At 40.0% G+C, this 25592-nt stretch overlaps 2 protein-coding genes, 2 long non-coding RNA genes and 16 other non-coding genes across 20 annotated transcripts; all 20 read left to right on the top strand.

The window, feature by feature from the left end:
* The first annotated feature begins 343 nt into the window (after positions 1-343).
* On the top strand, positions 344-417 carry trnan-guu (transfer RNA asparagine (anticodon GUU)). The gene has a single exon. It is a non-coding gene; the product is annotated as a tRNA-Asn (tRNA).
* Positions 418-789: 372 nt separating this feature from the next.
* On the top strand, positions 790-863 carry trnan-guu (transfer RNA asparagine (anticodon GUU)). The gene has a single exon. It is a non-coding gene; the product is annotated as a tRNA-Asn (tRNA).
* Positions 864-1235: 372 nt separating this feature from the next.
* trnan-guu (transfer RNA asparagine (anticodon GUU)) lies at positions 1236-1309 on the top strand. The gene has a single exon. It is a non-coding gene; the product is annotated as a tRNA-Asn (tRNA).
* Positions 1310-1681: 372 nt separating this feature from the next.
* Positions 1682-1755, top strand: trnan-guu (transfer RNA asparagine (anticodon GUU)). The gene has a single exon. It is a non-coding gene; the product is annotated as a tRNA-Asn (tRNA).
* A 372-nt stretch (positions 1756-2127) lies between these two features.
* On the top strand, positions 2128-2201 carry trnan-guu (transfer RNA asparagine (anticodon GUU)). Its single transcript has one exon. It is a non-coding gene; the product is annotated as a tRNA-Asn (tRNA).
* Positions 2202-2573: 372 nt separating this feature from the next.
* On the top strand, positions 2574-2647 carry trnan-guu (transfer RNA asparagine (anticodon GUU)). Its single transcript has one exon. It is a non-coding gene; the product is annotated as a tRNA-Asn (tRNA).
* Positions 2648-3019: 372 nt separating this feature from the next.
* Positions 3020-3093, top strand: trnan-guu (transfer RNA asparagine (anticodon GUU)). The gene has a single exon. It is a non-coding gene; the product is annotated as a tRNA-Asn (tRNA).
* Positions 3094-3465: 372 nt separating this feature from the next.
* Positions 3466-3539, top strand: trnan-guu (transfer RNA asparagine (anticodon GUU)). The gene has a single exon. It is a non-coding gene; the product is annotated as a tRNA-Asn (tRNA).
* Positions 3540-3911: 372 nt separating this feature from the next.
* On the top strand, positions 3912-3985 carry trnan-guu (transfer RNA asparagine (anticodon GUU)). Its single transcript has one exon. It is a non-coding gene; the product is annotated as a tRNA-Asn (tRNA).
* A 372-nt stretch (positions 3986-4357) lies between these two features.
* trnan-guu (transfer RNA asparagine (anticodon GUU)) lies at positions 4358-4431 on the top strand. Its single transcript has one exon. It is a non-coding gene; the product is annotated as a tRNA-Asn (tRNA).
* Positions 4432-4803: 372 nt separating this feature from the next.
* Positions 4804-4877, top strand: trnan-guu (transfer RNA asparagine (anticodon GUU)). Its single transcript has one exon. It is a non-coding gene; the product is annotated as a tRNA-Asn (tRNA).
* A 372-nt stretch (positions 4878-5249) lies between these two features.
* trnan-guu (transfer RNA asparagine (anticodon GUU)) lies at positions 5250-5323 on the top strand. The gene has a single exon. It is a non-coding gene; the product is annotated as a tRNA-Asn (tRNA).
* Positions 5324-5695: 372 nt separating this feature from the next.
* Positions 5696-5769, top strand: trnan-guu (transfer RNA asparagine (anticodon GUU)). Its single transcript has one exon. It is a non-coding gene; the product is annotated as a tRNA-Asn (tRNA).
* A 372-nt stretch (positions 5770-6141) lies between these two features.
* trnan-guu (transfer RNA asparagine (anticodon GUU)) lies at positions 6142-6215 on the top strand. The gene has a single exon. It is a non-coding gene; the product is annotated as a tRNA-Asn (tRNA).
* A 372-nt stretch (positions 6216-6587) lies between these two features.
* On the top strand, positions 6588-6661 carry trnan-guu (transfer RNA asparagine (anticodon GUU)). Its single transcript has one exon. It is a non-coding gene; the product is annotated as a tRNA-Asn (tRNA).
* Positions 6662-7033: 372 nt separating this feature from the next.
* trnan-guu (transfer RNA asparagine (anticodon GUU)) lies at positions 7034-7107 on the top strand. The gene has a single exon. It is a non-coding gene; the product is annotated as a tRNA-Asn (tRNA).
* Positions 7108-8998: 1891 nt separating this feature from the next.
* On the top strand, positions 8999-14864 carry LOC116733082 (uncharacterized). The gene is made up of 5 exons (XM_032583779.1): positions 8999-9041; positions 9196-9540; positions 9626-9748; positions 14403-14725; positions 14844-14864. Exons 1-5 carry the CDS (start codon positions 8999-9001, stop codon positions 14862-14864), a joined length of 855 nt encoding a protein of 284 aa, XP_032439670.1.
* Positions 14865-15290: 426 nt separating this feature from the next.
* LOC116733477 (uncharacterized) lies at positions 15291-15910 on the top strand. Its single transcript, XR_004342032.1, has 3 exons — positions 15291-15405; positions 15496-15530; positions 15633-15910. It is a non-coding gene; the product is annotated as an uncharacterized LOC116733477 (long non-coding RNA).
* A 2012-nt stretch (positions 15911-17922) lies between these two features.
* On the top strand, positions 17923-19109 carry LOC116733457 (uncharacterized). The gene is made up of 5 exons (XM_032584314.1): positions 17923-17979; positions 18090-18431; positions 18520-18651; positions 18756-18781; positions 18870-19109. Exons 1-5 carry the CDS (start codon positions 17940-17942, stop codon positions 18999-19001), a joined length of 672 nt encoding a protein of 223 aa, XP_032440205.1. The 5' UTR covers positions 17923-17939; the 3' UTR covers positions 19002-19109.
* Positions 19110-22825: 3716 nt separating this feature from the next.
* LOC116733476 (uncharacterized) lies at positions 22826-23582 on the top strand. Its single transcript, XR_004342031.1, has 3 exons — positions 22826-22988; positions 23086-23120; positions 23201-23582. It is a non-coding gene; the product is annotated as an uncharacterized LOC116733476 (long non-coding RNA).
* Positions 23583-25592: the final 2010 nt, after the last annotated feature.

Below are 25592 nucleotides of genomic sequence, written 5' to 3' on the forward strand. Positions count from 1 at the left end.
TGTTGCCTGACTAAGTATCATTAATTGTTGAATTTCATCTGCCAATCTTGTCTGCTACTTTTGAAATACTCACTTCAGTACCTCATTGCTACTTGAAAAGGACTTTGACCAAACGCAATTTTTGCATTACTACATCTTTTGACTTTGAACTGTGGTAAGGACAGTATAGAAATCTATAAGGTTTGGCGAGAGGCGCAAGCAGTGGTTGAAGCAATTCCCCATCATCATACCGCTCAACTCTGTCTTTTGCAACAGTTATTGCATTGGATTTCAGAAGCAAGGCTGTAATGTTGCACATGTGATGAACCTCTGTCACGGCTAACTGTACCATTTCAGCATCTCTGTCTCTGTGGCGCAATTGGTTAGCGCGTTCGGCTGTTAACCGAAAGGTTGGTGGTTCGAGCCCACCCAGGGACGACTGTCAATGTTCTTGAAAAGACAGTGGATGTTGCCTGACTAAGTATCAATGATTGTTGAATTTCATCTGCCAATCTTGTCTGCTACTTTTGAAATACTCACTACAGTACCTCATTGCTACTTGAAAAGGACTTTGACCAAACGCAATTTTTGCATTACTACATCTTTTGACTTTGAACTGTGGTAAGGACAGTATAGAAATCTATAAGGTTTGGCGAGAGGCGCAAGCAGTGGTTGAAGCAATTCCCCATCATCATACCGCTCAGCTCTGTCTTTTGCAACAGTTATTGCATTGGATCTCAGAAGCAAGGCTGTAATGTTGCACATGTGATGAACCTCTGTCACGGCTAACTGTACCATTTCAGCATCTCTGTCTCTGTGGCGCAATTGGTTAGCGCGTTCGGCTGTTAACCGAAAGGTTGGTGGTTCGAGCCCACCCAGGGACGACTGTCAATGTTCTTGAAAAGACAGTGGATGTTGCCTGACTAAGTATCAATGATTGTTGGATTTCATCTGCCATTCATGGCTGCTGCCTTTGAAATACTCACTTCAGTACCTCATTGCTACTTGAAAAGGACTTTGACCAAACGCAATTTTTGCATTACTACATCTTTTGACTTTGAACTGTGGTAAGGACAGTATAGAAATCTATAAGGTTTGGCGAGAGGCGCAAGCAGTGGTTGAAGCAATTCCCCATCATCATACCGCTCAACTCTGTCTTTTGCAACAGTTATTGCATTGGATCTCAGAAGCAAGGCTGTAAGGTTGCACATGTGATGAACCTCTGTCACGGCTAACTGTACCATTTCAGCATCTCTGTCTCTGTGGCGCAATTGGTTAGCGCGTTCGGCTGTTAACCGAAAGGTTGGTGGTTCGAGCCCACCCAGGGACGACTGTCAATGTTCTTGAGAAGACAGTGGATGTTGCCTGACTAAGTATCATTAATTGTTGGATTTCATCTGCCATTCATGGCTGCTGCTTTTGAAATACTCACTTCAGTACCTCATTGCTACTTGAAAAGGACTTTGACCAAACGCAATTTTTGCATTACTACATCTTTTGACTTTGAACTGTGGTAAGGACAGTATAGAAATCTATAAGGTTTGGCGAGAGGCGCAAGCAGTGGTTGAAGCAATTCCCCATCATCATACCGCTCAGCTCTGTCTTTTGCAACAGTTATTGCATTGGATCTCAGAAGCAAGGCTGTAATGTTGCACATGTGATGAACCTCTGTCACGGCTAACTGTACCATTTCAGCATCTCTGTCTCTGTGGCGCAATTGGTTAGCGCGTTCGGCTGTTAACCGAAAGGTTGGTGGTTCGAGCCCACCCAGGGACGACTGTCAATGTTCTTGAAAAGACAGTGGATGTTGCCTGACTAAGTATCAATGATTGTTGGATTTCATCTGCCATTCATGGCTGCTGCCTTTGAAATACTCACTTCAGTACCTCATTGCTACTTGAAAAGGACTTTGACCAAACGCAATTTTTGCATTACTACATCTTTTGACTTTGAACTGTGGTAAGGACAGTATAGAAATCTATAAGGTTTGGCGAGAGGCGCAAGCAGTGGTTGAAGCAATTCCCCATCATCATACCGCTCAACTCTGTCTTTTGCAACAGTTATTGCATTGGATCTCAGAAGCAAGGCTGTAAGGTTGCACATGTGATGAACCTCTGTCACGGCTAACTGTACCATTTCAGCATCTCTGTCTCTGTGGCGCAATTGGTTAGCGCGTTCGGCTGTTAACCGAAAGGTTGGTGGTTCGAGCCCACCCAGGGACGACTGTCAATGTTCTTGAAAAGGCAGTGGATGTTGCCTGACTAAGTATCATTAATTGTTGAATTTCATCTGCCAATCTTGTCTGCTACTTTTGAAATACTCACTTCAGTACCTCATTGCTACTTGAAAAGGACTTTGACCAAACGCAATTTTTGCATTACTACATCTTTTGACTTTGAACTGTGGTAAGGACAGTATAGAAATCTATAAGGTTTGGCGAGAGGCGCAAGCAGTGGTTGAAGCAATTCCCCATCATCATACCGCTCAACTCTGTCTTTTGCAACAGTTATTGCATTGGATTTCAGAAGCAAGGCTGTAATGTTGCACATGTGATGAACCTCTGTCACGGCTAACTGTACCATTTCAGCATCTCTGTCTCTGTGGCGCAATTGGTTAGCGCGTTCGGCTGTTAACCGAAAGGTTGGTGGTTCGAGCCCACCCAGGGACGACTGTCAATGTTCTTGAAAAGACAGTGGATGTTGCCTGACTAAGTATCAATGATTGTTGGATTTCATCTGCCATTCATGGCTGCTGCTTTTGAAATACTCACTTCAGTACCTCATTGCTGCTTGAAAAGGACTTTGACCAAACGCAATTTTTGCATTACTACATCTTTTGACTTTGAACTGTGGTAAGGACAGTATAGAAATCTATAAGGTTTGGCGAGAGGCGCAAGCAGTGGTTGAAGCAATTCCCCATCATCATACCGCTCAGCTCTGTCTTTTGCAACAGTTATTGCATTGGATCTCAGAAGCAAGGCTGTAATGTTGCACATGTGATGAACCTCTGTCACGGCTAACTGTACCATTTCAGCATCTCTGTCTCTGTGGCGCAATTGGTTAGCGCGTTCGGCTGTTAACCGAAAGGTTGGTGGTTCGAGCCCACCCAGGGACGACTGTCAATGTTCTTGAAAAGACAGTGGATGTTGCCTGACTAAGTATCAATGATTGTTGGATTTCATCTGCCATTCATGGCTGCTGCCTTTGAAATACTCACTTCAGTACCTCATTGCTACTTGAAAAGGACTTTGACCAAACGCAATTTTTGCATTACTACATCTTTTGACTTTGAACTGTGGTAAGGACAGTATAGAAATCTATAAGGTTTGGCGAGAGGCGCAAGCAGTGGTTGAAGCAATTCCCCATCATCATACCGCTCAACTCTGTCTTTTGCAACAGTTATTGCATTGGATCTCAGAAGCAAGGCTGTAAGGTTGCACATGTGATGAACCTCTGTCACGGCTAACTGTACCATTTCAGCATCTCTGTCTCTGTGGCGCAATTGGTTAGCGCGTTCGGCTGTTAACCGAAAGGTTGGTGGTTCGAGCCCACCCAGGGACGACTGTCAATGTTCTTGAAAAGGCAGTGGATGTTGCCTGACTAAGTATCATTAATTGTTGAATTTCATCTGCCAATCTTGTCTGCTACTTTTGAAATACTCACTTCAGTACCTCATTGCTACTTGAAAAGGACTTTGACCAAACGCAATTTTTGCATTACTACATCTTTTGACTTTGAACTGTGGTAAGGACAGTATAGAAATCTATAAGGTTTGGCGAGAGGCGCAAGCAGTGGTTGAAGCAATTCCCCATCATCATACCGCTCAACTCTGTCTTTTGCAACAGTTATTGCATTGGATTTCAGAAGCAAGGCTGTAATGTTGCACATGTGATGAACCTCTGTCACGGCTAACTGTACCATTTCAGCATCTCTGTCTCTGTGGCGCAATTGGTTAGCGCGTTCGGCTGTTAACCGAAAGGTTGGTGGTTCGAGCCCACCCAGGGACGACTGTCAATGTTCTTGAAAAGACAGTGGATGTTGCCTGACTAAGTATCAATGATTGTTGAATTTCATCTGCCAATCTTGTCTGCTACTTTTGAAATACTCACTACAGTACCTCATTGCTACTTGAAAAGGACTTTGACCAAACGCAATTTTTGCATTACTACATCTTTTGACTTTGAACTGTGGTAAGGACAGTATAGAAATCTATAAGGTTTGGCGAGAGGCGCAAGCAGTGGTTGAAGCAATTCCCCATCATCATACCGCTCAGCTCTGTCTTTTGCAACAGTTATTGCATTGGATCTCAGAAGCAAGGCTGTAATGTTGCACATGTGATGAACCTCTGTCACGGCTAACTGTACCATTTCAGCATCTCTGTCTCTGTGGCGCAATTGGTTAGCGCGTTCGGCTGTTAACCGAAAGGTTGGTGGTTCGAGCCCACCCAGGGACGACTGTCAATGTTCTTGAAAAGACAGTGGATGTTGCCTGACTAAGTATCAATGATTGTTGGATTTCATCTGCCATTCATGGCTGCTGCCTTTGAAATACTCACTTCAGTACCTCATTGCTACTTGAAAAGGACTTTGACCAAACGCAATTTTTGCATTACTACATCTTTTGACTTTGAACTGTGGTAAGGACAGTATAGAAATCTATAAGGTTTGGCGAGAGGCGCAAGCAGTGGTTGAAGCAATTCCCCATCATCATACCGCTCAACTCTGTCTTTTGCAACAGTTATTGCATTGGATCTCAGAAGCAAGGCTGTAAGGTTGCACATGTGATGAACCTCTGTCACGGCTAACTGTACCATTTCAGCATCTCTGTCTCTGTGGCGCAATTGGTTAGCGCGTTCGGCTGTTAACCGAAAGGTTGGTGGTTCGAGCCCACCCAGGGACGACTGTCAATGTTCTTGAAAAGGCAGTGGATGTTGCCTGACTAAGTATCATTAATTGTTGAATTTCATCTGCCAATCTTGTCTGCTACTTTTGAAATACTCACTTCAGTACCTCATTGCTACTTGAAAAGGACTTTGACCAAACGCAATTTTTGCATTACTACATCTTTTGACTTTGAACTGTGGTAAGGACAGTATAGAAATCTATAAGGTTTGGCGAGAGGCGCAAGCAGTGGTTGAAGCAATTCCCCATCATCATACCGCTCAACTCTGTCTTTTGCAACAGTTATTGCATTGGATTTCAGAAGCAAGGCTGTAATGTTGCACATGTGATGAACCTCTGTCACGGCTAACTGTACCATTTCAGCATCTCTGTCTCTGTGGCGCAATTGGTTAGCGCGTTCGGCTGTTAACCGAAAGGTTGGTGGTTCGAGCCCACCCAGGGACGACTGTCAATGTTCTTGAGAAGACAGTGGATGTTGCCTGACTAAGTATCATTAATTGTTGGATTTCATCTGCCATTCATGGCTGCTGCTTTTGAAATACTCACTTCAGTACCTCATTGCTACTTGAAAAGGACTTTGACCAAACGCAATTTTTGCATTACTACATCTTTTGACTTTGAACTGTGGTAAGGACAGTATAGAAATCTATAAGGTTTGGCGAGAGGCGCAAGCAGTGGTTGAAGCAATTCCCCATCATCATACCGCTCAACTCTGTCTTTTGCAACAGTTATTGCATTGGATTTCAGAAGCAAGGCTGTAATGTTGCACATGTGATGAACCTCTGTCACGGCTAACTGTACCATTTCAGCATCTCTGTCTCTGTGGCGCAATTGGTTAGCGCGTTCGGCTGTTAACCGAAAGGTTGGTGGTTCGAGCCCACCCAGGGACGACTGTCAATGTTCTTGAAAAGGCAGTGGATGTTGCCTGACTAAGTATCAATGATTGTTGAATTTCATCTGCCAATCTTGTCTGCTACTTTTGAAATACTCACTTCAGTACCTCATTGCTACTTGAAAAGGACTTTGACCAAACGCAGTTTTTGCATTACTACATCTTTTGACTTTGAACTGTGGTAAGGACAGTATAGAAATCTATAAGGTTTGGCGAGAGGCGCAAGCAGTGGTTGAAGCAATTCCCCATCATCATACCGCTCAACTCTGTCTTTTGCAACAGTTATTGCATTGGATTTCAGAAGCAAGGCTGTAATGTTGCACATGTGATGAACCTGTGTCACGGCTTACTGTACCATTTCAGCATCTCTGTCTCTGTGGCGCAATTGGTTAGGGCGTTCGGCTGTTAACCGAAAGGTTGGTGGTTCGAGCCCACCCAGGGACGACTGTCAATGTTCTTGAAAAGACAGTGGATGTTGCCTGACTAAGTATCAATGATTGTTGAATTTCATCTGCCATTCATGGCTGCTGCTTTTGAAATACTCACTTCAGTACCTCATTGCTGCTTGAAAAGGACTTTGACCAAACGCAACTTTTGAATTGCTGGATCTTTTGACTTTGAACTGTGGTAAGGACAGTATAGAAATCTATAAGGTTTGGCGAGGGGCGCAAGCAGTGGTTGAAGCAATTCCCCATCATCATACCGCTCAACTCTGTCTTTTGCAACAGTTATTGCATTGGATTTCAGAAGCAAGGCTGTAATGTTGCACATGTGATGAACCTCTGTCACGGCTAACTGTACCATTTCAGCATCTCTGTCTCTGTGGCGCAATTGGTTAGCGCGTTCGGCTGTTAACCGAAAGGTTGGTGGTTCGAGCCCACCCAGGGACGACTGTCAATGTTCTTGAAAAGACAGTGGATGTTGCCTGACTAAGTATCAATGATTGTTGGATTTCATCTGCCATTCATGGCTGCTGCCTTTGAAATACTCACTTCAGTACCTCATTGCTACTTGAAAAGGACTTTGACCAAACGCAATTTTTGCATTACTACATCTTTTGACTTTGAACTGTGGTAAGGACAGTATAGAAATCTATAAGGTTTGGCGAGAGGCGCAAGCAGTGGTTGAAGCAATTCCCCATCATCATACCGCTCAACTCTGTCTTTTGCAACAGTTATTGCATTGGATTTCAGAAGCAAGGCTGTAAGGTTGCACATGTGATGAACCTCTGTCACGGCTAACTGTACCATTTCAGCATCTCTGTCTCTGTGGCGCAATTGGTTAGCGCGTTCGGCTGTTAACCGAAAGGTTGGTGCTTCGAGCCCACCCAGGGACGACTGTCAATGTTCTTGAAAATGCAGTGGATGTTGCCTGACTAAGTATCATTAATTGTTGAATTTCATCTGCCATTATTGTCCGCTACTTTTGAAATACTCACTTCAGTACATGATTGCCAATCACAGTGAAGTTTAATAGGGGCATTAAAATAAATGTGTTGGCGATATTCAGTGGCACCCAGTGGGTTTGATATCAGACAGAATGGATCAGGAGAGGAACCTAAACAACCAGACATCAGTCTCTTCATCTCTCAATCATTTCCTGAGACCGAAAAATTATATAGATGGCAATTTAAAGAACAAATCATACAAATAGATTAATGGTAAATAAATATTCTGAAGAGAACATTAAAAATGTTTGTTATGATTGTGTGGGAAAAATGTTGATATCTTTTATAAATACAGTGTTTTGTGGTCAATATTATTTCACCAATTTATTAATGTGGGTTTATGATAATTTCAGAAAGTCTAAATAAACATGATGGTGAAGTCTAGTGCATTACTGCAACGGGACACCATTTTCTTTTACACATGGTTGTTATAGCCAGTCATATTCCATCTTATTCTATGTGAAATCCATTCTACATAGTCTTTGAGTTTCTGCCACTCTTTTTTTCCCTAGATGTATCTCAAAGTCCAGCAGACCGTCCTGAAGGACAACTGAAGGACAGAGAGAATACGAAAACTTACCAGCTGTCACTGGTACTGAAGTATGATTACGACGGCACAGTGCTCAAAAGATTTTAGATCTACAAAGAGCCAGTGAACTATATGCATCAGGACTCGGTCAGAAAATAATACAGTGTCTAGAAAGATATTGTCTCAAATACTGTAGGTCAGAGGTGCATCAGTGATGCTGGTGCGCTAGGGAGTTGCTGCATGGATTAAACCAGAGGCTAAACGTACCTTTTTCTGTTCATTGCAGCACCCACTGCTTTAATCTAGTTATTGCCGATTCAGTGAAAATAGTGCCTGAGGTCGCTTGTGTTTTTGGTATTGCTTCAACAATTGTATGTACTGTATGTACATCAGGTTCTTATGTTCATGAGAAGTTTTACTTCAATGCAGTTCTTACATTGACAGCACATACACAGGCAGACTGTCACTTGATGCGTTCAAGTGTCTGGTTTTGAATCGACTGCAGAGTTCTAACACTCAAATCAAATCCACGTGTTTCTGTTTGGGTGAGTTAAAAGGCTTTACTATTCAAATTCTGCCGTACCATTTATCACGATCTGAAACTGCAGGGAAATGAGACAAAATAGCATTTTTACTGTACCACCACTCTGCAGTCTATGGCCCAGTCTGACTCCCCCAAGGTGGCACTCGCCTAGCTGTTAGCTGACTGGTCGGTGGTTTAAGTTGTCCAGGAGATGCTTGTCTTTGTTATGAAATGCTGATGGATGTTGGTCATACAGTGACCAATAAAAGTTGGAGCATTGTGGATCCTGTTTGTGAGACTTGTTTAACTTTTTTGTCAGAGTGAAGTTCCAGTCAGAATTGCCAACCATGATAAAGCGAAGCAGACAAACTTAATAGAGGTGAACACATTTTATTTTTCCTGTTCACACACAGTATTTAAACATCACAATGGATAAGTTGACATAATTGATGACCTTACTGTTTTCCTTCAAAATACACAGCAAAAAGGTGGAGTTTTAGGTTTTTACATATACTCTGTTGAACAAAGTAAAAAAGAATAATTATTTATTTTGTCTCTTTTTCTTTTCTTTTTTTTCACCTCAAAGTTATATTTAAACAAAATTCATTCTCACTGTGAATGTTAACCGGATACTAAAAGAACACCCCACCTCCTGACAGTGAAATCATTGCTACTGGAGCACAGTTCAGTCACTAACACTGTCCATTCAGGCTCTTACTGCGTTCACAATGGGAAACTTCAGCTTGATGCTCGCTTTACTCTGCAACCTCAGTAAGTACACCTACATGTCTTTTCTTAGTACGTTCACTGGCTCACTGTACTGCAATCCACCATTTCACATTCATTGTTTTGAACTTAACAAAAAACATGCTGTGTTTTATTTTTATTATTATTAGTATTATTTATTATTATTTGTTTGTTTCAGGTTGGGTCGCTCTGTCAGCTTCCCTGTTTCAAACCGTGACGGTTCGACCCGATGAAGAAGTCACTCTGCGATGCGCCAACCTTAGCCGAATTGCTGGTCACATTTTCTGGTTCAAGCTGAACGACGGACCCGACGTGAGCCGGATCTCGTCTATGTCCACCTCCGAAGCCGTTCCTTCGTTGCACGGTGAATTTCAACGGGGCAAATTTACCATGAGATCCAACGTCACAAACATATTTCTGGACATCAAACAGGTGGAGGTGACCGACTCCGGATTGTATTTCTGTGGGTTTTATGCTGAGGATTTCCCTGGAGTCTTCGCCGCAACATATTTACATGTCGAAGGTAAGATTGTGATCCCTCGTATTTCAAGTGACTTACTAAATACTGATTACATTCCAACGCTGATGTATCTTCTATTTTTCCCTAGTCAGTCTTTTACATCAGATTGAAGAACCAGGCAACCTGCTGAATTGGATCCTGGGTGGTGTAGTCATTTTTCTTGCTATGGTCATCATCAGTTTGGTTGTCAAAATCAGGACTTTGCGTACAGGTATAAATATTTTAATTCCCGCTGAAAAGTGAGATGTTTATTTGTGTAGAAATGCTCACATTAAGCCAACCGTATTAAGAGTTGTGGTTGTTTTCAGCTCCAACACACAGAAATAACGCTCAACACTGTGAGGTAATCAATTTGAAACAAATGACATATTTCCTCAATTAAAACCGTTCTGTAGGTTTCTGAGTTAGTGACTGTCAGTTCTTTTATTTTACAGAATTTGGACTCTTGCACCCAGAACTACGCAGCGCTGAGTTTCCCTCCAAAAGCAAAAACCAACAGAAGACCAGCAGCAGAACGAGAGTCATGTGTTCTGTATGCGGCTACAAGATAGACTCACCAAGAGAAACAGCAACTGATAGCAAAAAAAAAAAAAATGGTGAAGTTTTTTTTTCTTTTTTGTTGCTTTTTTTAGTTAGAAAAAGTTTCTGTTTATTGACTTTTCAAACTTGTAAGAAACGAGTAAGGGAGGCCAAATAAAGCTTTTTGAATCTATGCTTAGAGGTGAGGCAGAGGAACGCTGGTACATGCCGGCAGCTGCTTGTTTCCACTGTGGTGGCGGCAGATGAGAAAAACAAAATACCACAAAGACTGCTTTAAGCTCTCTGCATCAGAGCACCACTGCCTTTCAATTTATAAACAATTTAATCTGGAAATATTTAATAACCGGGGTATTTTTTTAAAAAATTGTTTATGGCAGCCATTCTAATTTCTCCATTTTATACAAACTTGATCTTATGATCCAGTGGTCAATGTGTCAGGAAGGTTGAGCTCTTTAGCATCGGCTGCTAATGAGTCATTTTAACTGATTATAACAGTTTGACAGTCGGAGTTCTGCAGGGATATTAATAGTCAATGAATTGATTGGGATCTTTTGGGTCATGTTCTGTTAAAACTTAGAGGCAGTTCATGTCTTCGTTGCTGTTGATAACTAAATTTAGTATAAATTTACATTAGTTTGTTTTCAGCTTAGAGCAAGGGCAAAGGTCAACTGAAACTTATACTGTCGTGAAATAGCTTCTGTCCCTATCGGTACTTCAATGTTCTTTTGGTTTTCAATTATCGCTGAGCATAAGCACAAATAGAGTAAACATGAACCAATCTTAACCGTGGCAGAAGAGTAAAACGGATATTTCCTCTCCCACATGGATCTTTTGTGGTGTGGTATGATAACGGAAGCTAAAACCTGTAACGTCACGGTTGTAGTTGGAGCCAAATGCAGGAAGCCCAGGCACAGAAAGGTAAAGTGAAGAATTTTTTAAATATAACTTACAATACTGTGATGAAGGGAACAGAAGGGCAAAGGAGAAGGATTTAGAAGGATCCAGTGGTGAACAATGTCAAACCAGAGGGCTGTTTCACAAAGGCAGAATTCAGAAATCCATGAAAAGAGATAAAGCCAAGTTTGACCTAGTGTGATCAGTTCATCCTGGCTTTACCTGTTTCACGAAGGTCAAACCAGAGTCAGGAGGTACACAGGTACACCCTGTGTCGAACCAGGGTTAAGTAACTCAGGTAAATGTGGGTCCACAGCTTTCCTCAACACACCATGAGTTCGATCACAGATTCACTGGAATGGATATCTGAGTGTGACATACGTCACACCAAAGGATCAACAACTCTTGATGGAGGATTATGAGGAGCTGAAGCACATCATACTTAAACTGCAATAGCAAACAATAGAATGAACTTGTAATTACCATAAAATATCCTTTCCTTGCCACTGCTCTGATATCACACTCTTATTTTTGTTACCAATCTTATCAATATTTAAGCAGAAAAAAACCCCACACGACTGGACCAATGAGAACCTGGCGACAGGTCAAGATTAACTATAAGAAAATTTTGCAGACTGGTAACTTTCTAGGCAATAATGTTGACTGTAATGTCCAAATGATATCAGCCATCGATCATGACTTCCTCGTCTCAAGGCTGAAGCAGTGGGTGGGTATCAGAGGCTCTTCACTGGTTTCGCTTGTACATCACTGACAGACGTTTTCGTGTTAGTTTCTGTGGTCTGAGCTCAGACTGTGCTCTGCTGCCCTGGGGTGTACCGCAAGGCTCTATTCTTGGACATCAGCCTTTTTTCTTTTTTTTTAAACGTCTGCTTTCATCGTTTTGCAAATGATTGCCATCTCTATTTCCAATCGAAACGCAGAACACACTATGTTAGGCCCCTCCTTGACTGTATGGCTGACATCAGAAAGTGCTATGAATTTTAATGGGAATTATGAACCTTCCACCTTTGGCACCACATGAACTAACCCTGTAAATAAATGTAGGAGTAAAAAATGGACAATCTTTTGAAAATGAACAGTCAAGTGAACTCTGTTGTGAAGTCTCGTTTTTACCAGTTGAGGAAATCAGTAAAGATTGAATCTGTTTCTGTCCAACATCAGTGTTGAAACAGTAGTCCATACTTTCATTATGTCTCAGTTCGATTGATATGGACTTACATTTGGTGTTGCCCAACCTGCTGTTGCTCCCTTACGCCTAGTTCAAAATGTTGTCAAACTGCAACTGGTTGTCCAGATCTTTATTCATGTTGCTTTCCAAACCACTATTTTCAACTGAAAGATGATTTTGTACCATTATGTGGATCTAGTTCTTTTGCTACTAATGTATAACTATAACTACTATAACTATAACTATTATAACTACTAATGTAGTTTGAGCTTGAGCTTCTAGACCTTTTGATTATGTAAAAGCCCAACAAGGGACAATAGTAGAAAAGCAGCTCCAACCATAAAATATCAGTAAAGTACATTAGTTGCACTCTATGTCTGATTGTTTTCCTGTCAAAATAAATTCTGCTGTTATCATTAACATTTTTTTCTGATCTTTTGTTGTTCAAATTTAATAGAACTAGCAATTGTAGACTCAGTTTCATGTTTTTATCCGACTAGTGGGACATGTTCTGCTCCTGTAGCCTACCTGCTTCAAATTCTGTTCAGAGATTGTATATCTTACACCTTGGTAGGGGTAAGTAGTTGCCTTACTGCTGTTACAATCAGGTGACTCATCAGCCCAGGTCTGTTGTCCCAACAGTGAACCTCCCAGTATTTCAGCTCTTCATTGTTAGTCATCACTCGCCGGTTCCTCTCGTCTACTCCTGTTAATTTTCCCATCTGTTCCCTGCCTCACTTCCCCCCGGACTTATGGTTTGCACTCTTTTAAGCTTCATTGTTTGTTTGTTTTTTGTGATTTTTGTAAGTTTTTGTTGTTCATCTTTTTTTTTACGCAATTTTCACCACCTGGTGTCTCAAGCCTGCTGCATTTGGGTCCATCCCAATGCATACGTCATGACAGAATCTTTCATCTCTACTGGCGCCACATGCTTGCTTGGTATGAGGGATTGCTGTAAAGTCAATGACACAAGACGAGCGATTTTCCACTGTGACCAGCAGGAGGAATGAAGTCAATGACTCAAAGCAATCTGCTGGTTTTCCTTAGATGCAAAACGTTTTAAGCTAATTACAATAATAAACTGAGCTTAATATTTTGTTTGATAATATCAATCTACAGGATTTAATCGAACTGAAGCAATGTCTCATTATTGCATTTGTGAAGTACCAATTGGCCCTATACAAATGAACTGAATTAGATTTTTGTCCCACCTTCTCAGATATATAAGCTTGAACTAGAACCCATTCTAAATTCAAAGGATTTATCATGATGATTGCTGCTATGTCAACTTAAGCTCTTCTACAAAGTATTTCTACAAGGTTTAGATTTACATTTATATTTTTTTATATCTTTTTTTTTTTTTTTTTACAATTTCCGCAGAAACAGAAACATATTTATGGGATCAGACACTAATGCTGGATAAGTTAGGGCCGAGCTATCCGTCCCACAAGTCACCATTCCAAAGGAGTAAACGTGATTTGATCAGCAAAATAAATCGCATGTATATAAATATCTTGTCAATAAAAAAACGCACCTCCTGCATGACAGCACACACACAACACTGCATTGTATCACAGCGTTAACTGTGTTAAAGGCACCGGATACTTAGATAGGAAACAGCACAAAGGGCGTCAAAAATACTGCAAACTCTTCTGTTGTTGATTCTCACTACAGCATCTACCGTTAGCTTTCATAAGTCATATTCAGGCAACTGTCGAAGGTCTGGTATGATTTTTTTGTTGCTCTCACAAGTTTTATGACTTCTAAAGAGACGCCTCAGCTGTTTCTTGATGTGATTCTGTGTGCTGAACGTCTGTAGTTGGTAAAAGAGAAATAAGTCAGAGTGATTTTATGCAACATAAGAAAGCTTTTCTGTTTCTCACGAAACTTCAAACCATTTTCAACAATTGTTTGCATAAACCACTATTTTTATTAATCAAATCGGGTTCTTTTTCAGTGTTTTGTTCGACTACTAATATTTATTCCACCTGTTTCTTTAAATGTTTCTGACCAATTGGTTCAGCCAGAGAACACGCCTCCTCCTTTCTCACTAGTCACAGTTTACCGTCGAGTCTCATCAGGTGCAACATGACAAACTTCACCTTCCTGCTCCCCTTAATCTGGACCCTCAGTAAGTTCATCCATGTTTGTTTTTTTTTTTTTAGAACAATCAATACCTGAAATGCCTCTTTTCTTCTGGTTAAATTTAAACTCTGTAAGATGTTTCATCGTCTCGTTCCAGGTCGTGTCCGTTTGACGCTCTGTCGGTTTCACTCAGTGACGGTTCAGGCTGGAGGACACGTCACCCTGTCGTGCGCCAACCTCAGCAATCTTCCCTCTCACGTCTCGTGGTCCAAACTGGCCGACGGCGGCAACATCGGCTGCATCTCGACTATGACCAGCTCCGAATCCAGAGCTGTGCTGTGTGATGAAGGTCAAGGTGACAAATACAGCATGACGTCGAACGGGACAGACATCTTCCTGGACGTCCAGGAAGTGAATTTATTAGATGCTGGAGTTTATATCTGCGGCCTATCCACCGACGAGTTTAAAGGAATCTTCGGCGTAACTTATTTACAAGTTGAAGGTAAGGCTGAGCCGATTCTAATCGGTGTAATTAGCGATATTGTATTTTTGGTTAATGAGCTTGTTTACTCGGATGTCAGTCGTTGTAATTTTACAGTGTCGGCCCCCGACGCTTTAAGAACAAAATGGTTTTACGGGACTTGTTTTGTAGTACAACCATGTAAAAAAACATGAATCAACATAAAACAAAAACAAAAATCTATGATCCACTGAAAATGTGCTGTCAGAAAAAGTGGTTATGTTTCAACAACATCTATCAGAACCGGGCAGCTCAGAGTTACTTTGGTTCAATTCAGGATTGGATATCTTTGTTCAGAACCCAACTGGCAAACTGAATAGAAAATACATATAAAACATAAATATCTGTCAACTGTTTATGTCCATAATTGAATATGATCAATAGTTAACTGCAAGGAATACTGAACTATCCAATGGCTCAAGTACATCATGCTAACCTGAAGGATCAAACTGACCCAAACCATTTTTAGTCTTTTTGTTTTAATAATCCAGCAGTCCTGCATTAATGTCGTTTTCTTCTCTTACAGGCGACTCAAACCAGGCGTCACACAATCTGTTGACGGTGATCCTGGGAAGTGTTGTTGTTTTTCTTCTAGTGGTCATCTTTGGTTTAATTCTCAAAATCACGACCTCTCACACCGGTAATCTGTCGCTGATCTGTGTTAACTTGGGAATAAAAAATGACTAAACCTTTGAATAGTGAACCAGATGAACTGTCTTTGTTATTTCAGGTCAAGCTAGCAGACAGAGTCAACAACAAAGAGAGGTAATTACATTTCAACCATTTCGGCTGTTTTCTGAAACACTTAATAATAAAACTTGGTGAGTTTTTTTAGGTAGTTATTTTTTTTTTTGTTTTGCTTTACAGAACTTGAACTCGGAGGCTGTAAGCTATTCAGCGCTGAATTTCAGATCCAAAGCAAAAGGCGACAGGCGGCCCGCTGCAGAGAGAGAGACGGAGGCAAATGTGATTTATTCTGCCACCAGATAAACTCTCTGACCAGGAATGATGTAGTTTTATCATTTTATCTTCTATTTCTGGGGATTTTTCTCTCTTCTAAAAAGCTGAAATAAAAGTTTTGGTTTTTACAAAGACAAGCTTTGACCAATCCTCATCTTTAGAAGCAGAAAGCTGCTTTCTGTTTTCCTTCCTCGCCTCTCATTTAACTCTCTGTCTTTGTGTTTTCATGCTAGCTTTCGTCACTTTCAGTGAAACTTTTGTTCTGTTCTTGTTGGAAGGTTCATCTCCACTTGGTTCCTTCAGCTCTTTCATGTTCTGTTTTGGGGTTTTTGAAAGATTTGTCTCCAGTTTGTCTCCATGCAGTGGTTCTCATAAAACAGCGGCTCACACATCATTGATTCGACTAAAGGCTCCCGACACGGCCGACTTGTTACCCCTAAAACATTTTTCATGCGACAACCACAAACTTGACGTTTACGTGTAATGCCGACACAAAACAATGTAAAAAAAGTTTGAAAGGGAAAAAAAATAATAATCAGAAGTTTATATTCATAAGGAGCACTTCTGAACTCCAATAGTCTCAAAGAAAGCATTATTCTGTAAGGGAAAAAAAAGTTCCAGAATATTTATTCTGGGACTTTTTTTATTTACTTTTCCTTTTCTCCTTTTTTAAATAAGCTCCAGTTTAGTCTCAGTATAAATCAAACTGTTTTATGAAGTTCCTCTGATCTCTGATGAGAACTGCAGTGAACAAAAGCTGCCATATTGCTGGGATGTTTGAGTTCGTCAGAGTATCAGTGAGTTTTTCCTCCAGGGGGCGTGGTGATTGGAGGAGTCATGGCAACTGTTACCTCCAATCGGATCCCTCCAGTCCTTTTCTTCTGTGACTCAGTTCCCCACATATTTCTGTCTCCCACAGCTCAGAGGACCTCAGTACTCATCACAAACTCCCCTTTGAAGGCTCACCTGTTTTTTTTCAAAGGTCATGGAGGACATGACCTTTAGAGGTCTTACATGTGTCCCGGAGTCAGTAATACCTGCCTTCAAATCATAACTTGTGACCAAGAACAAACAATTAAGGACTTCACCACTTGTAACACTCTGAGTTCCCTGTATCCTGCGAGTCGGGAAATTAAATCTAAACATGACACCGGCAGCATCACGAAGACTAAGAAACACAGGAGACACATAAGGGACAAAGTTGTGGAGAAGTTTAAAGCAGGGGAAGACCCGAAGCAGAGAGGAGGAAAAAGTCTCAAGACTGGATCAGAGGTTCAAATTCTAACAGGACAATGACTGGAAACAGAGGCAGAGCTACAATAGCCTACATGTGGTAGATGGCCCAGTCAAAGACCAGGCCTAATTCTAAGTGGAAATCTCCAAACTTTATCAGAACTTGAGCTTTTTTAAAAAGAAGACCAGGCAAAACTTTCAGACCCCGACTTTGCAAAGCTGCCATAGTTCCAGTAATTGTAGTGGTACAAGGCGTTAACTCCATACGGCTGAGTTCCCAACCTCAATGAAATCCATGTATTATTTTTCTTCCATCTCAAAATTATGCAGAACTTTGAGGGTTTTTCCTCAGTAACTGTAACGCATGGATTTATGCATAACAAAATAGTCCCACTTTTCAAAGACGTTGTACCTGGAGCACCGACAAAAGACGGTGTGTGTTGACCGATGAAACCAGCTCTAATGTGCCAGAAGGAAATGTAAAACACTTTTTTTTTAACCCTCGAGTCTTGCTCGCTTAAAGATATTTTTTGCTCAAATTTTAAATAAACAAGGTAAAAAAAAATGTAAAAAGTTATCTGTAAAATGTCACTTTATTTGAAGCACACACATTTTATAATGGCGTCTCATTCACTTGGGGAGAAAATCAAAAAGTTATATCACCTTTAGTTATACCTCATGGTGTCATGTGGGGAAAAACGGACATTTCAGCAACATGTAAATCAGATGGTTGCCTCAGTTACTGTCATCATTTATGAAAGTTTATGAAAGATTCCTGTGTTGATGTCTGTTACCAGTATTATCCGTGGATTTTGAATAAGGAAAACATAGATTTACAGTTTTGGTAGAACATGTAGTGAAGCCATTCTCAGTGTCCCTTTCAGCAGGCTAAACACATCAAGCAACTCCCCACCTCCTTATCATGAGGTCGCTATAAACTGGAGCTCAGTTCAGATTCTGACACCGACTGTGTTCACCACCATGAGCTGCACCTTCACACTGGCTTTACTCTCCTCATTCAGTAAGTGCATTTGAAAAATGTTCTCTTTTTTTCCGTTTTGTACAAAAATCCGACTGAAGTCAACAATTACTATCATTAACTCTTTTTTTTGTACTTTCTGAATGCTACAGGTTGGATCTGTGTGTCAGGGGTTCGGTTTCACACGGCGGTGGCTCAGCCTGGTGAAGAAGTTACACTGAGGTGCTCCAACATGAGCACTTATCGCTCTCAGGTGTTCTGGTTCAAGCTGGACGACGGACCCCTCGGCTGCATCTCGGCCATGCTGAACGCCGAATCCGCCCCGACGTCCTACGGTCCGTTTCAGCCGGACAAATTCGCGATGACGTCCGACTCCACAAACGTCTCCCTGCGCATCCGACCGCTGGACGCCAACGACTCTGGGTTGTATTTCTGCGGACACTATTTCGATGCGTTTCCTGCCGTTTTCACCGCAACATATTTAAAGGTTGAAGGTAAGGTTATGGGCTTCCATGTTGCTAGGGCTGTGAGATTAAAACAAAAGAAACGATTTGGACCTAATGTTCCTGTAAATATTTACAGGAGTATCAGTCGATTCTTCTGAGGAACCTGATGGACCAGAACATCTGCTGAACTGGATCCTGGGTGGCATCGTCATATTTCTTATAATTGTCATTGTTGGTTTTATTGTGAAAATCAGGACCTTGTATGCAGGTACTCATGATATTTTTTTGCAAATTTTACATTTGGATGTTCATAAATGTAAAAATACAACTTAAACTCACCACCTCCATCATTTTCGGTGCTCTCGTCTTCAGACAGAAAGACTTTACAACATCAGGAGGTAAAGGCTGTTTAAACCAATGTGAGCGTTTCTAAATAAACCTTCTATGACTTCATAAGTTAGTAACAGTAAGTCCTTTTACCTGCAGAATTTGGACTCTCACATCATGAACTACGCAGCGCTGAGCTTCCCTCCAAAAACCAAGAGCAACAGAAGCCCTGTAGCAGAAAGAGATCTGGGGACAAATGTCCTGTATGCTGCTACAAGACAGACTCACTAGTAGTGATGAGCTCAGAATCTCTAAATCCTGACAATGTCGATGCTTTAATGTTCATCTGAGTATTTATTTAATTTTCCTAGTTGAAATAAAGTTTTACTTTAACGTCTACGTTGTTGTTGTTGTTGTTTTTGTCCTTGCCTGTCGGATGGAAAATGTGAAAGGTCAGAGACTTGTCACGAGGACCGACTGAGACTTGTGGTATCTATGTTTAGAAGTGAGGCAGACAGAAGTCGGCACCAGGTGTTAGCCAACGTTTCTACGGCAGCATTGCTGCTTGTTTCCACTGTGGTGGCAGCAAACGCGAAATACCACAAAGACTATCTTTAAGCTCAGGCTCGGCAAAACTACACGCAACCTTACCAATTACAGAGAATGGAGCCAGTTTATTATGCATTACAAATGTAGTTAAAGTGTTTATTGTTCCAGTGTGACGTGTTTAACAACCCAGGATTTATAAGGCCGGTGTTACACTTCGTGTGTAATGATGGATTCGCTTTAGCATAGATGCTAACAAGCAGATGTTACTGATGTTTTCTTGTTTCCAATCTATTGCTGTTGTTTTTGCTTTTCTTTCATTTGCTGTAAGACCTGTATTGATTATTGGCCATTTTAACATAATTTCATGCCATTTTTGTCTGTAAAACAGAGAAATGAGGCCCCATGTCTCGATGAGATTTACCTGTACGGTGAAGAAACAATGAGACAATAAAATGAAAGTTACTGAATTCTGGGTAAAACCGAAGCACCAAAGGTCACTCAGCAGGTGGTAACAGTCTTGAAGGGATTGTTCTGTCTTCATTTAAGAAAAATCCAGATCCGCCTTTCTCACAGCTTAAAGCACATGTCGAACTCAAGGCCAAATCTGGCCCATGTAGCTTTTTATGTGGCCCTCTAGACTCCAGATTACATCAATAAGTTCCTCCAGTTTTTCACAAAACTGAAAAATTCACAGAAAATCAACAGATACCCTTTTTTTTCTCATTTCACTGCAACTTTTTCTCAAAATTGGCCAAAAACATTGGGTTTAAGTGACCTCTACTGCATGCCTGAGAGGTAATGATGATCAGAGTAAGTAACCGATGTGAAGCAGGTGTTAGAGTTCAGCTAGCCAAGCTGAGGTACAAACAAGGGAACAAAACATGGAAAACAACACAATTAAGCAACAAAGCACCTAATCAAATGTCAAACCAAGTCAATTTTATACAACGGCAGTAAAATCAACATGCCTAAAATGACATTTCAAAATAAAAACAAGCACGAGAAATAATGAAAACCAACAATTCAAGCTGGTAGAAAGTGACTGCTTAGAGATTTAAAGCTACACATAAGCAAGCAAGACCAAGTATACAACCAATAGGCATAAATAAGATAAAAAGAACTATGTTTTAAAAATGTGCATGAGTTACACTTACAGCTTGAGAGAACTGGGAAGTTTTGAGTTTCTATTGAGAAAAATATAAATAAAAATATAATAAAATTTACCCAAACTGCATTTGTTCTGGACAACAACGTGTCAAAGCATAAAGTTGAGTGGGATTTTTTTCACCGTGAATGAATCAGGAGACAAGCTGAACTTTGACCCTGATGTTTGCTGTGTGTTGATGGAACGGAAGATAAACTGGTATTCCCGTTTTTTTTTTTTACTTTCCTGTTTAAATGACGTTATAATAAATGGTCAAATATTCCACAAGACCTGCATGAAGTGTACGTCTGTTTTATGAGGCATGGATGGTTGAGGCTGAATATTAAATTGGCAAGTGATGGACCTCCACCACACAAACCACAAACTGCTTCAAAGTTTACCAGACAAATGAGATACAACAGAGAATTTAGAGTAATTTATTTTCTTATATTTACTGAAATAACTTATAAAACTGTGCAGCCAAAAGTAGAAATTGTTTGGCTTTTCTACCAGCCTCTCCTGAAGAACAGATTCAACTGTTACACACATATCACCAGCCTGTGGGGCAAACACACACACACACACACCCACACCTATCAACACACACATTGGTTCATATCAAAGCTTTTACTGTGTTAAAGGTAGCAGATTCTCAGACATGAAAGAAAACAAAGTGCATCAAAACTACTGCAGATGAATCTTTCATTTATCTGCAGGACTTGTTACCTTATTCAGTGCTTTGTGAAAGCTCAACATTTTTCTGACTAATTCGTATCGTGCGTTATTTGATGTGACAGGATTACTTCCAGCTCTTCGCAACCAATCGCTGCCGTTTCTCCTGTTCTAACAAAATGATTCTCATCGTCAGTTTGAGGAAACGGATAACGCAAAGAAAACTCCACCTCTACACTGAAGGCTCACTAGAACTGACACAGTTTATTGCTCCAACTGAACCATGTTGAGCACAACGATGAACATCAATGTGATGCTGGTTTTCCTCTTCAGCTTCAGTAAGTACAGCTATCTATGGTTTTCTCAACACTTTTACCATTTCTGTTCCGAACGCACAACAAATTGACGTCTATCATTCAGAGTTGATCTTTGTGAATGTTTCAGGTTGGATCACCAAGTCAGACTTTGAGTTTGACTCAGTTCTGGTTCAGCCTGGTGAAGAAGTCACTCTGCTCTGCTCCAACTTAACCAACCTTTTCGAACACATATTCTGGTACAAACTGATCCCTGGACCCGGCGTCAGCCGCATCTCATCGACGGTTAATCCTGGATCTAAAGCTCGTCTATATGATGGATTTCAACGGGAAAAATTCAACATGACGTCAAACGGCACAAACATCTTTCTGAACATCAAACAAGTGAATTTCTCAGATTCTGGAGTTTATATCTGTGGAACCAAGTCACCAAGCTGTCAGAAAATCTTCAGTGAAACATATTTACAAGTTGAAGGTAAGAGGACTTGTGTTATGACTGGTAGTCAGGGCTAATGTCATGTTTTTATCTATATACTTGTCCATGTTTTTGAGGTTTGTCTTTGTGCAGATTTGAACCTACGATGGTCTCGCTTTGCCAACAGATGATTTTTAACAGTTTTCTAAAATCTCCTGCATGGCCGGCCAAATAAAATCCACCTAATGGAGGTGGACTGGAGCTAATGTGGCTTTATCACCAGCTAATGACCTAATCTGCTTTGTTTTACAGGAGTCACCCGACCCAAATGTGGATCAGACCCAGAATCAAAGCAAGGCAGGTTGAAATAATGTGAATGACAAGGAATAAAACGTTTACGAAAGGAATATAGAAATAAATTAGATACAAGATCTGAGGTTTTATGATAAATGATCCCGAAAATTATTTTTCTACATGTTTGCTGTTATGTGCCGTATACATGTCTATTTTTTTACTATCCTGTGTAGCTGCACTTTTCTTTGATGTGAATTTGCATTTCCCTTACAGTCTCTTGTTTCACATTAATAATAATGTTAATGATAATAACAACACTAATAATAATAATAATAATGTTAATTTAATAATAATAACAATATCATATTATTATAATAATGATATAATGTGATATTATTATTATTATACAGTAATAATAACATAATAATTAGGGTTATCATTGTAATAATAATAATGATAATAATAAATATTATTATTATCATTATTATTATTATATAGTAATAATAACATAATAATTAGGGTTATCATTATAGTTATTATTATTACTACCCTTGATTTGCTGCTGTTAAACTGAATTTCCCTACTGAGGGACAATAAAGAATATTTCTATTCTTTTTTATTTTCTCTTCTATTGTTTAGGTGAAGGCGTACAACATGATCAGTTCATATTTGTGAAATGGAAGTAGATGGAGATACAATAAATCATATAAAGAAGTTGAGCCAAAAACCTATTTGTTTATTCTTTAAAAGCAGAATAAATGTCTTTGTCTCTGTTGTAGACGGGCTGGATGGAGTCAACAACCTGCTCACTGTGACTCTAGGAAGTTCAGTGATTCTCCTTGCTGCTGTCATCATAGGCCTGGTTTGGAAAATCAGGACTTTTCATGAAGGTGTTTTTGTTGTAGTCTCTATTTTTGTCTTTTTGTTTTTTTTGCAATCAAATTAAAATAAACAACTGATGTAAACAGAAGAGTTTCTGTTTTTCAGCTCCGACCAACAGACAGAATCAACAACAAAATGAGGTACAAACACAACAATTAAATACATTTTCAGAGATTAACCTAAAACGTACCTACGGGACTTAAATCCTTTCTCGTCACAGAACCTGGACTCTTTGAACTACGCAGGGCTGAAATTCAAAGCAACCAGCAACATGAGGCTTTCTGAAGAGAGAGAGACGGAGACCAGTGTGCTGTACGCTGCCACCAGATAGGACGACAAATATTATTTTGATTTCCCCAGAAACGCGGACACTTGGTTCAGACCTGAAGCGCTTCAATCATCCTCTGTTTACAGAAGACCTTTGACCTTAACATAAAGTGTGTTTTCTATTAGTGGTTAGAAACTATAACGGAATAAACAAACTTCAGGCTTTCGCAAGTACAAAAATGACTAAAAAACATTGAAATAAACAAAATATGTCTACATCAACATTAGCATGAACCGATGGTCATTTTTTTAACGTATCTGTATCAGTCTGATAAATAAAAGAGGACAAATATTAAAAACGAATGTTTATTTCCATTTTGTTGCTGTTTTTCAGGAGGGAGAGTGAAGGTTTGGTTCTGTGCTCTGTTTTCATGCGACAGTGATGCAGAAATAATGTGATGTTGAACTGAAATGGAGAAACAAAGCAGGCCTTGTAGATGCTTTAATACAATGTCATATGAAATATGATATCAGTAAATATTGGTAAACATTGCAACAACAGAATAACAGCAGTATTAATATTGGATATCTGTGTCAGGATCTCTAATAATTACTCTAATATAGCTTAGGAAATTAGCGTGTAACAATAATAACCTGTTTTAAATCAATTTGAACAATAATTACACAAAACTCTGAAATTATATACGTTAAAATTGAAATTAAAAGTCTCAAGACTGCTAGGCTGTTTTACAGTCTTTAACTTTCTTCTTCATTCATCCTCAGTCAATATAATAAATTGACTCTCATTTTGCAAAGTTTTTTTTGTTTGTGTTCTTGCAGCCTGTTTGAACCTTTGGGACTTTTATCACACAGAAACACACACCAGCTACATGCACAGAAAAACCTGCCGCCCACATGGCGTCACCGGGACGGTACAGAGATATTTATTGTCCTATTGGTTCATAAAGCTACATTTACGTTTAAAAAAAAACATGAAATCAAGTCTGTCGTGTTCAACCTTCTGGTTCCCTGAAAATCCTGACGTTTTCATCCGTCATTCAACGTCCCGCAGACAGAACGTGAAACGTGGACATGTCCAGGGAAAAGAGGACATCTGGTCTACACAAAACAGACGTACACAGTAATGTTAACATCAGCTCAGAGTCAAAATAATACTTTATTATTATTTTATGTTAGCCTATCAACATCTACTCAATGGCTTTTCTACAGGAATTGTTTTTAAAAAAAGTAAATAAATTGTTTTCACAACAAATAAACTTTGACCTTTCCTCTTTTATTCGTCAAAGAAACAGTATGATGAATGTTTTTATACGTCACACTGTTCGCTGTTCGGACTGAGCTGGACTTTTCTGGAACAAACAAGGGTCGTTTTATTAAAGAAATTATAACTGAGTCAAAACAAATATTGGGTGTATGATTGTTGAGGGGGGAGAGGAAGGAAATCATTTACCAAGAGTCTAGATGAGAAACAGTAAGCCATTTTTTAAAACCCTGCACAGTAAAAACAAAAATGCAGAGTCAAGAGTTCAGCTCTAGCTGCTGGTTCATTCTGGATTCCTTTTCTAGGTTCTGGTCAGTAGATCTTATAATGTCACCACTGTTTGAGAAGAAAGGATTGCTTGAACCATTGGTGTGAAGTTGTGGATTGTTTTGTACCAAGACGTTTATAGAGGTCACCACAGACGGTCATGTCATTTGCTTCTTGTTAAAAAAAATGAGCTTTAACATCTGATGTTAAAGTAGGAAACTACGATCATGATCAGTTCTGGGAAAGTAACAGCGACTGGTTCTGAGCATCACGGATTGGATCGACCCCCTGCTGTTTTATGACACTGTCTGTGTGAGACCAGCTGATTTAATCTTATGACAAGACATTGTATAATCTAAAGGAGAGGTGAGGAACACATTGTTATTATTATTATTATTATTATACTGTATTTTTATTAAAACAGTCCAGGAGGTCATTTAGAAACTGGTAACCAGACAATACTTTATCGTTCTTCACTTTAAAAAAAAGGTTTTATTGGCTTTAGTGGCCTTTATTTGAGAGTGATCAGATACTAAAGTGGGTAATGAGTTGCGTCTAGGACTCAGGCCTCCATACATGGTGGTGCTTTATCCCTGTGCCACAACAATACCACTGCTCTTCACTTTTAATGGGTTTCTGCTGACTTTCACTTGCACCAGTCAACAGTTTTTAAAACAGCGCTGACAGAAAGTGTCTAACCTTGTGATCCGGAGGTGCAATAGTAAGAAGTCCATTTTGACTGATGGACTTTCTGCTAAGGAGGGGCTACTGTATTCAATTCACATGAATAAAAGAA

The sequence above is a fragment of the Xiphophorus hellerii genome, chromosome 14, assembly GCF_003331165.1.
Source record: "Xiphophorus hellerii strain 12219 chromosome 14, Xiphophorus_hellerii-4.1, whole genome shotgun sequence".
NCBI classification, from domain to species: Eukaryota; Metazoa; Chordata; class Actinopteri; order Cyprinodontiformes; family Poeciliidae; genus Xiphophorus; species Xiphophorus hellerii.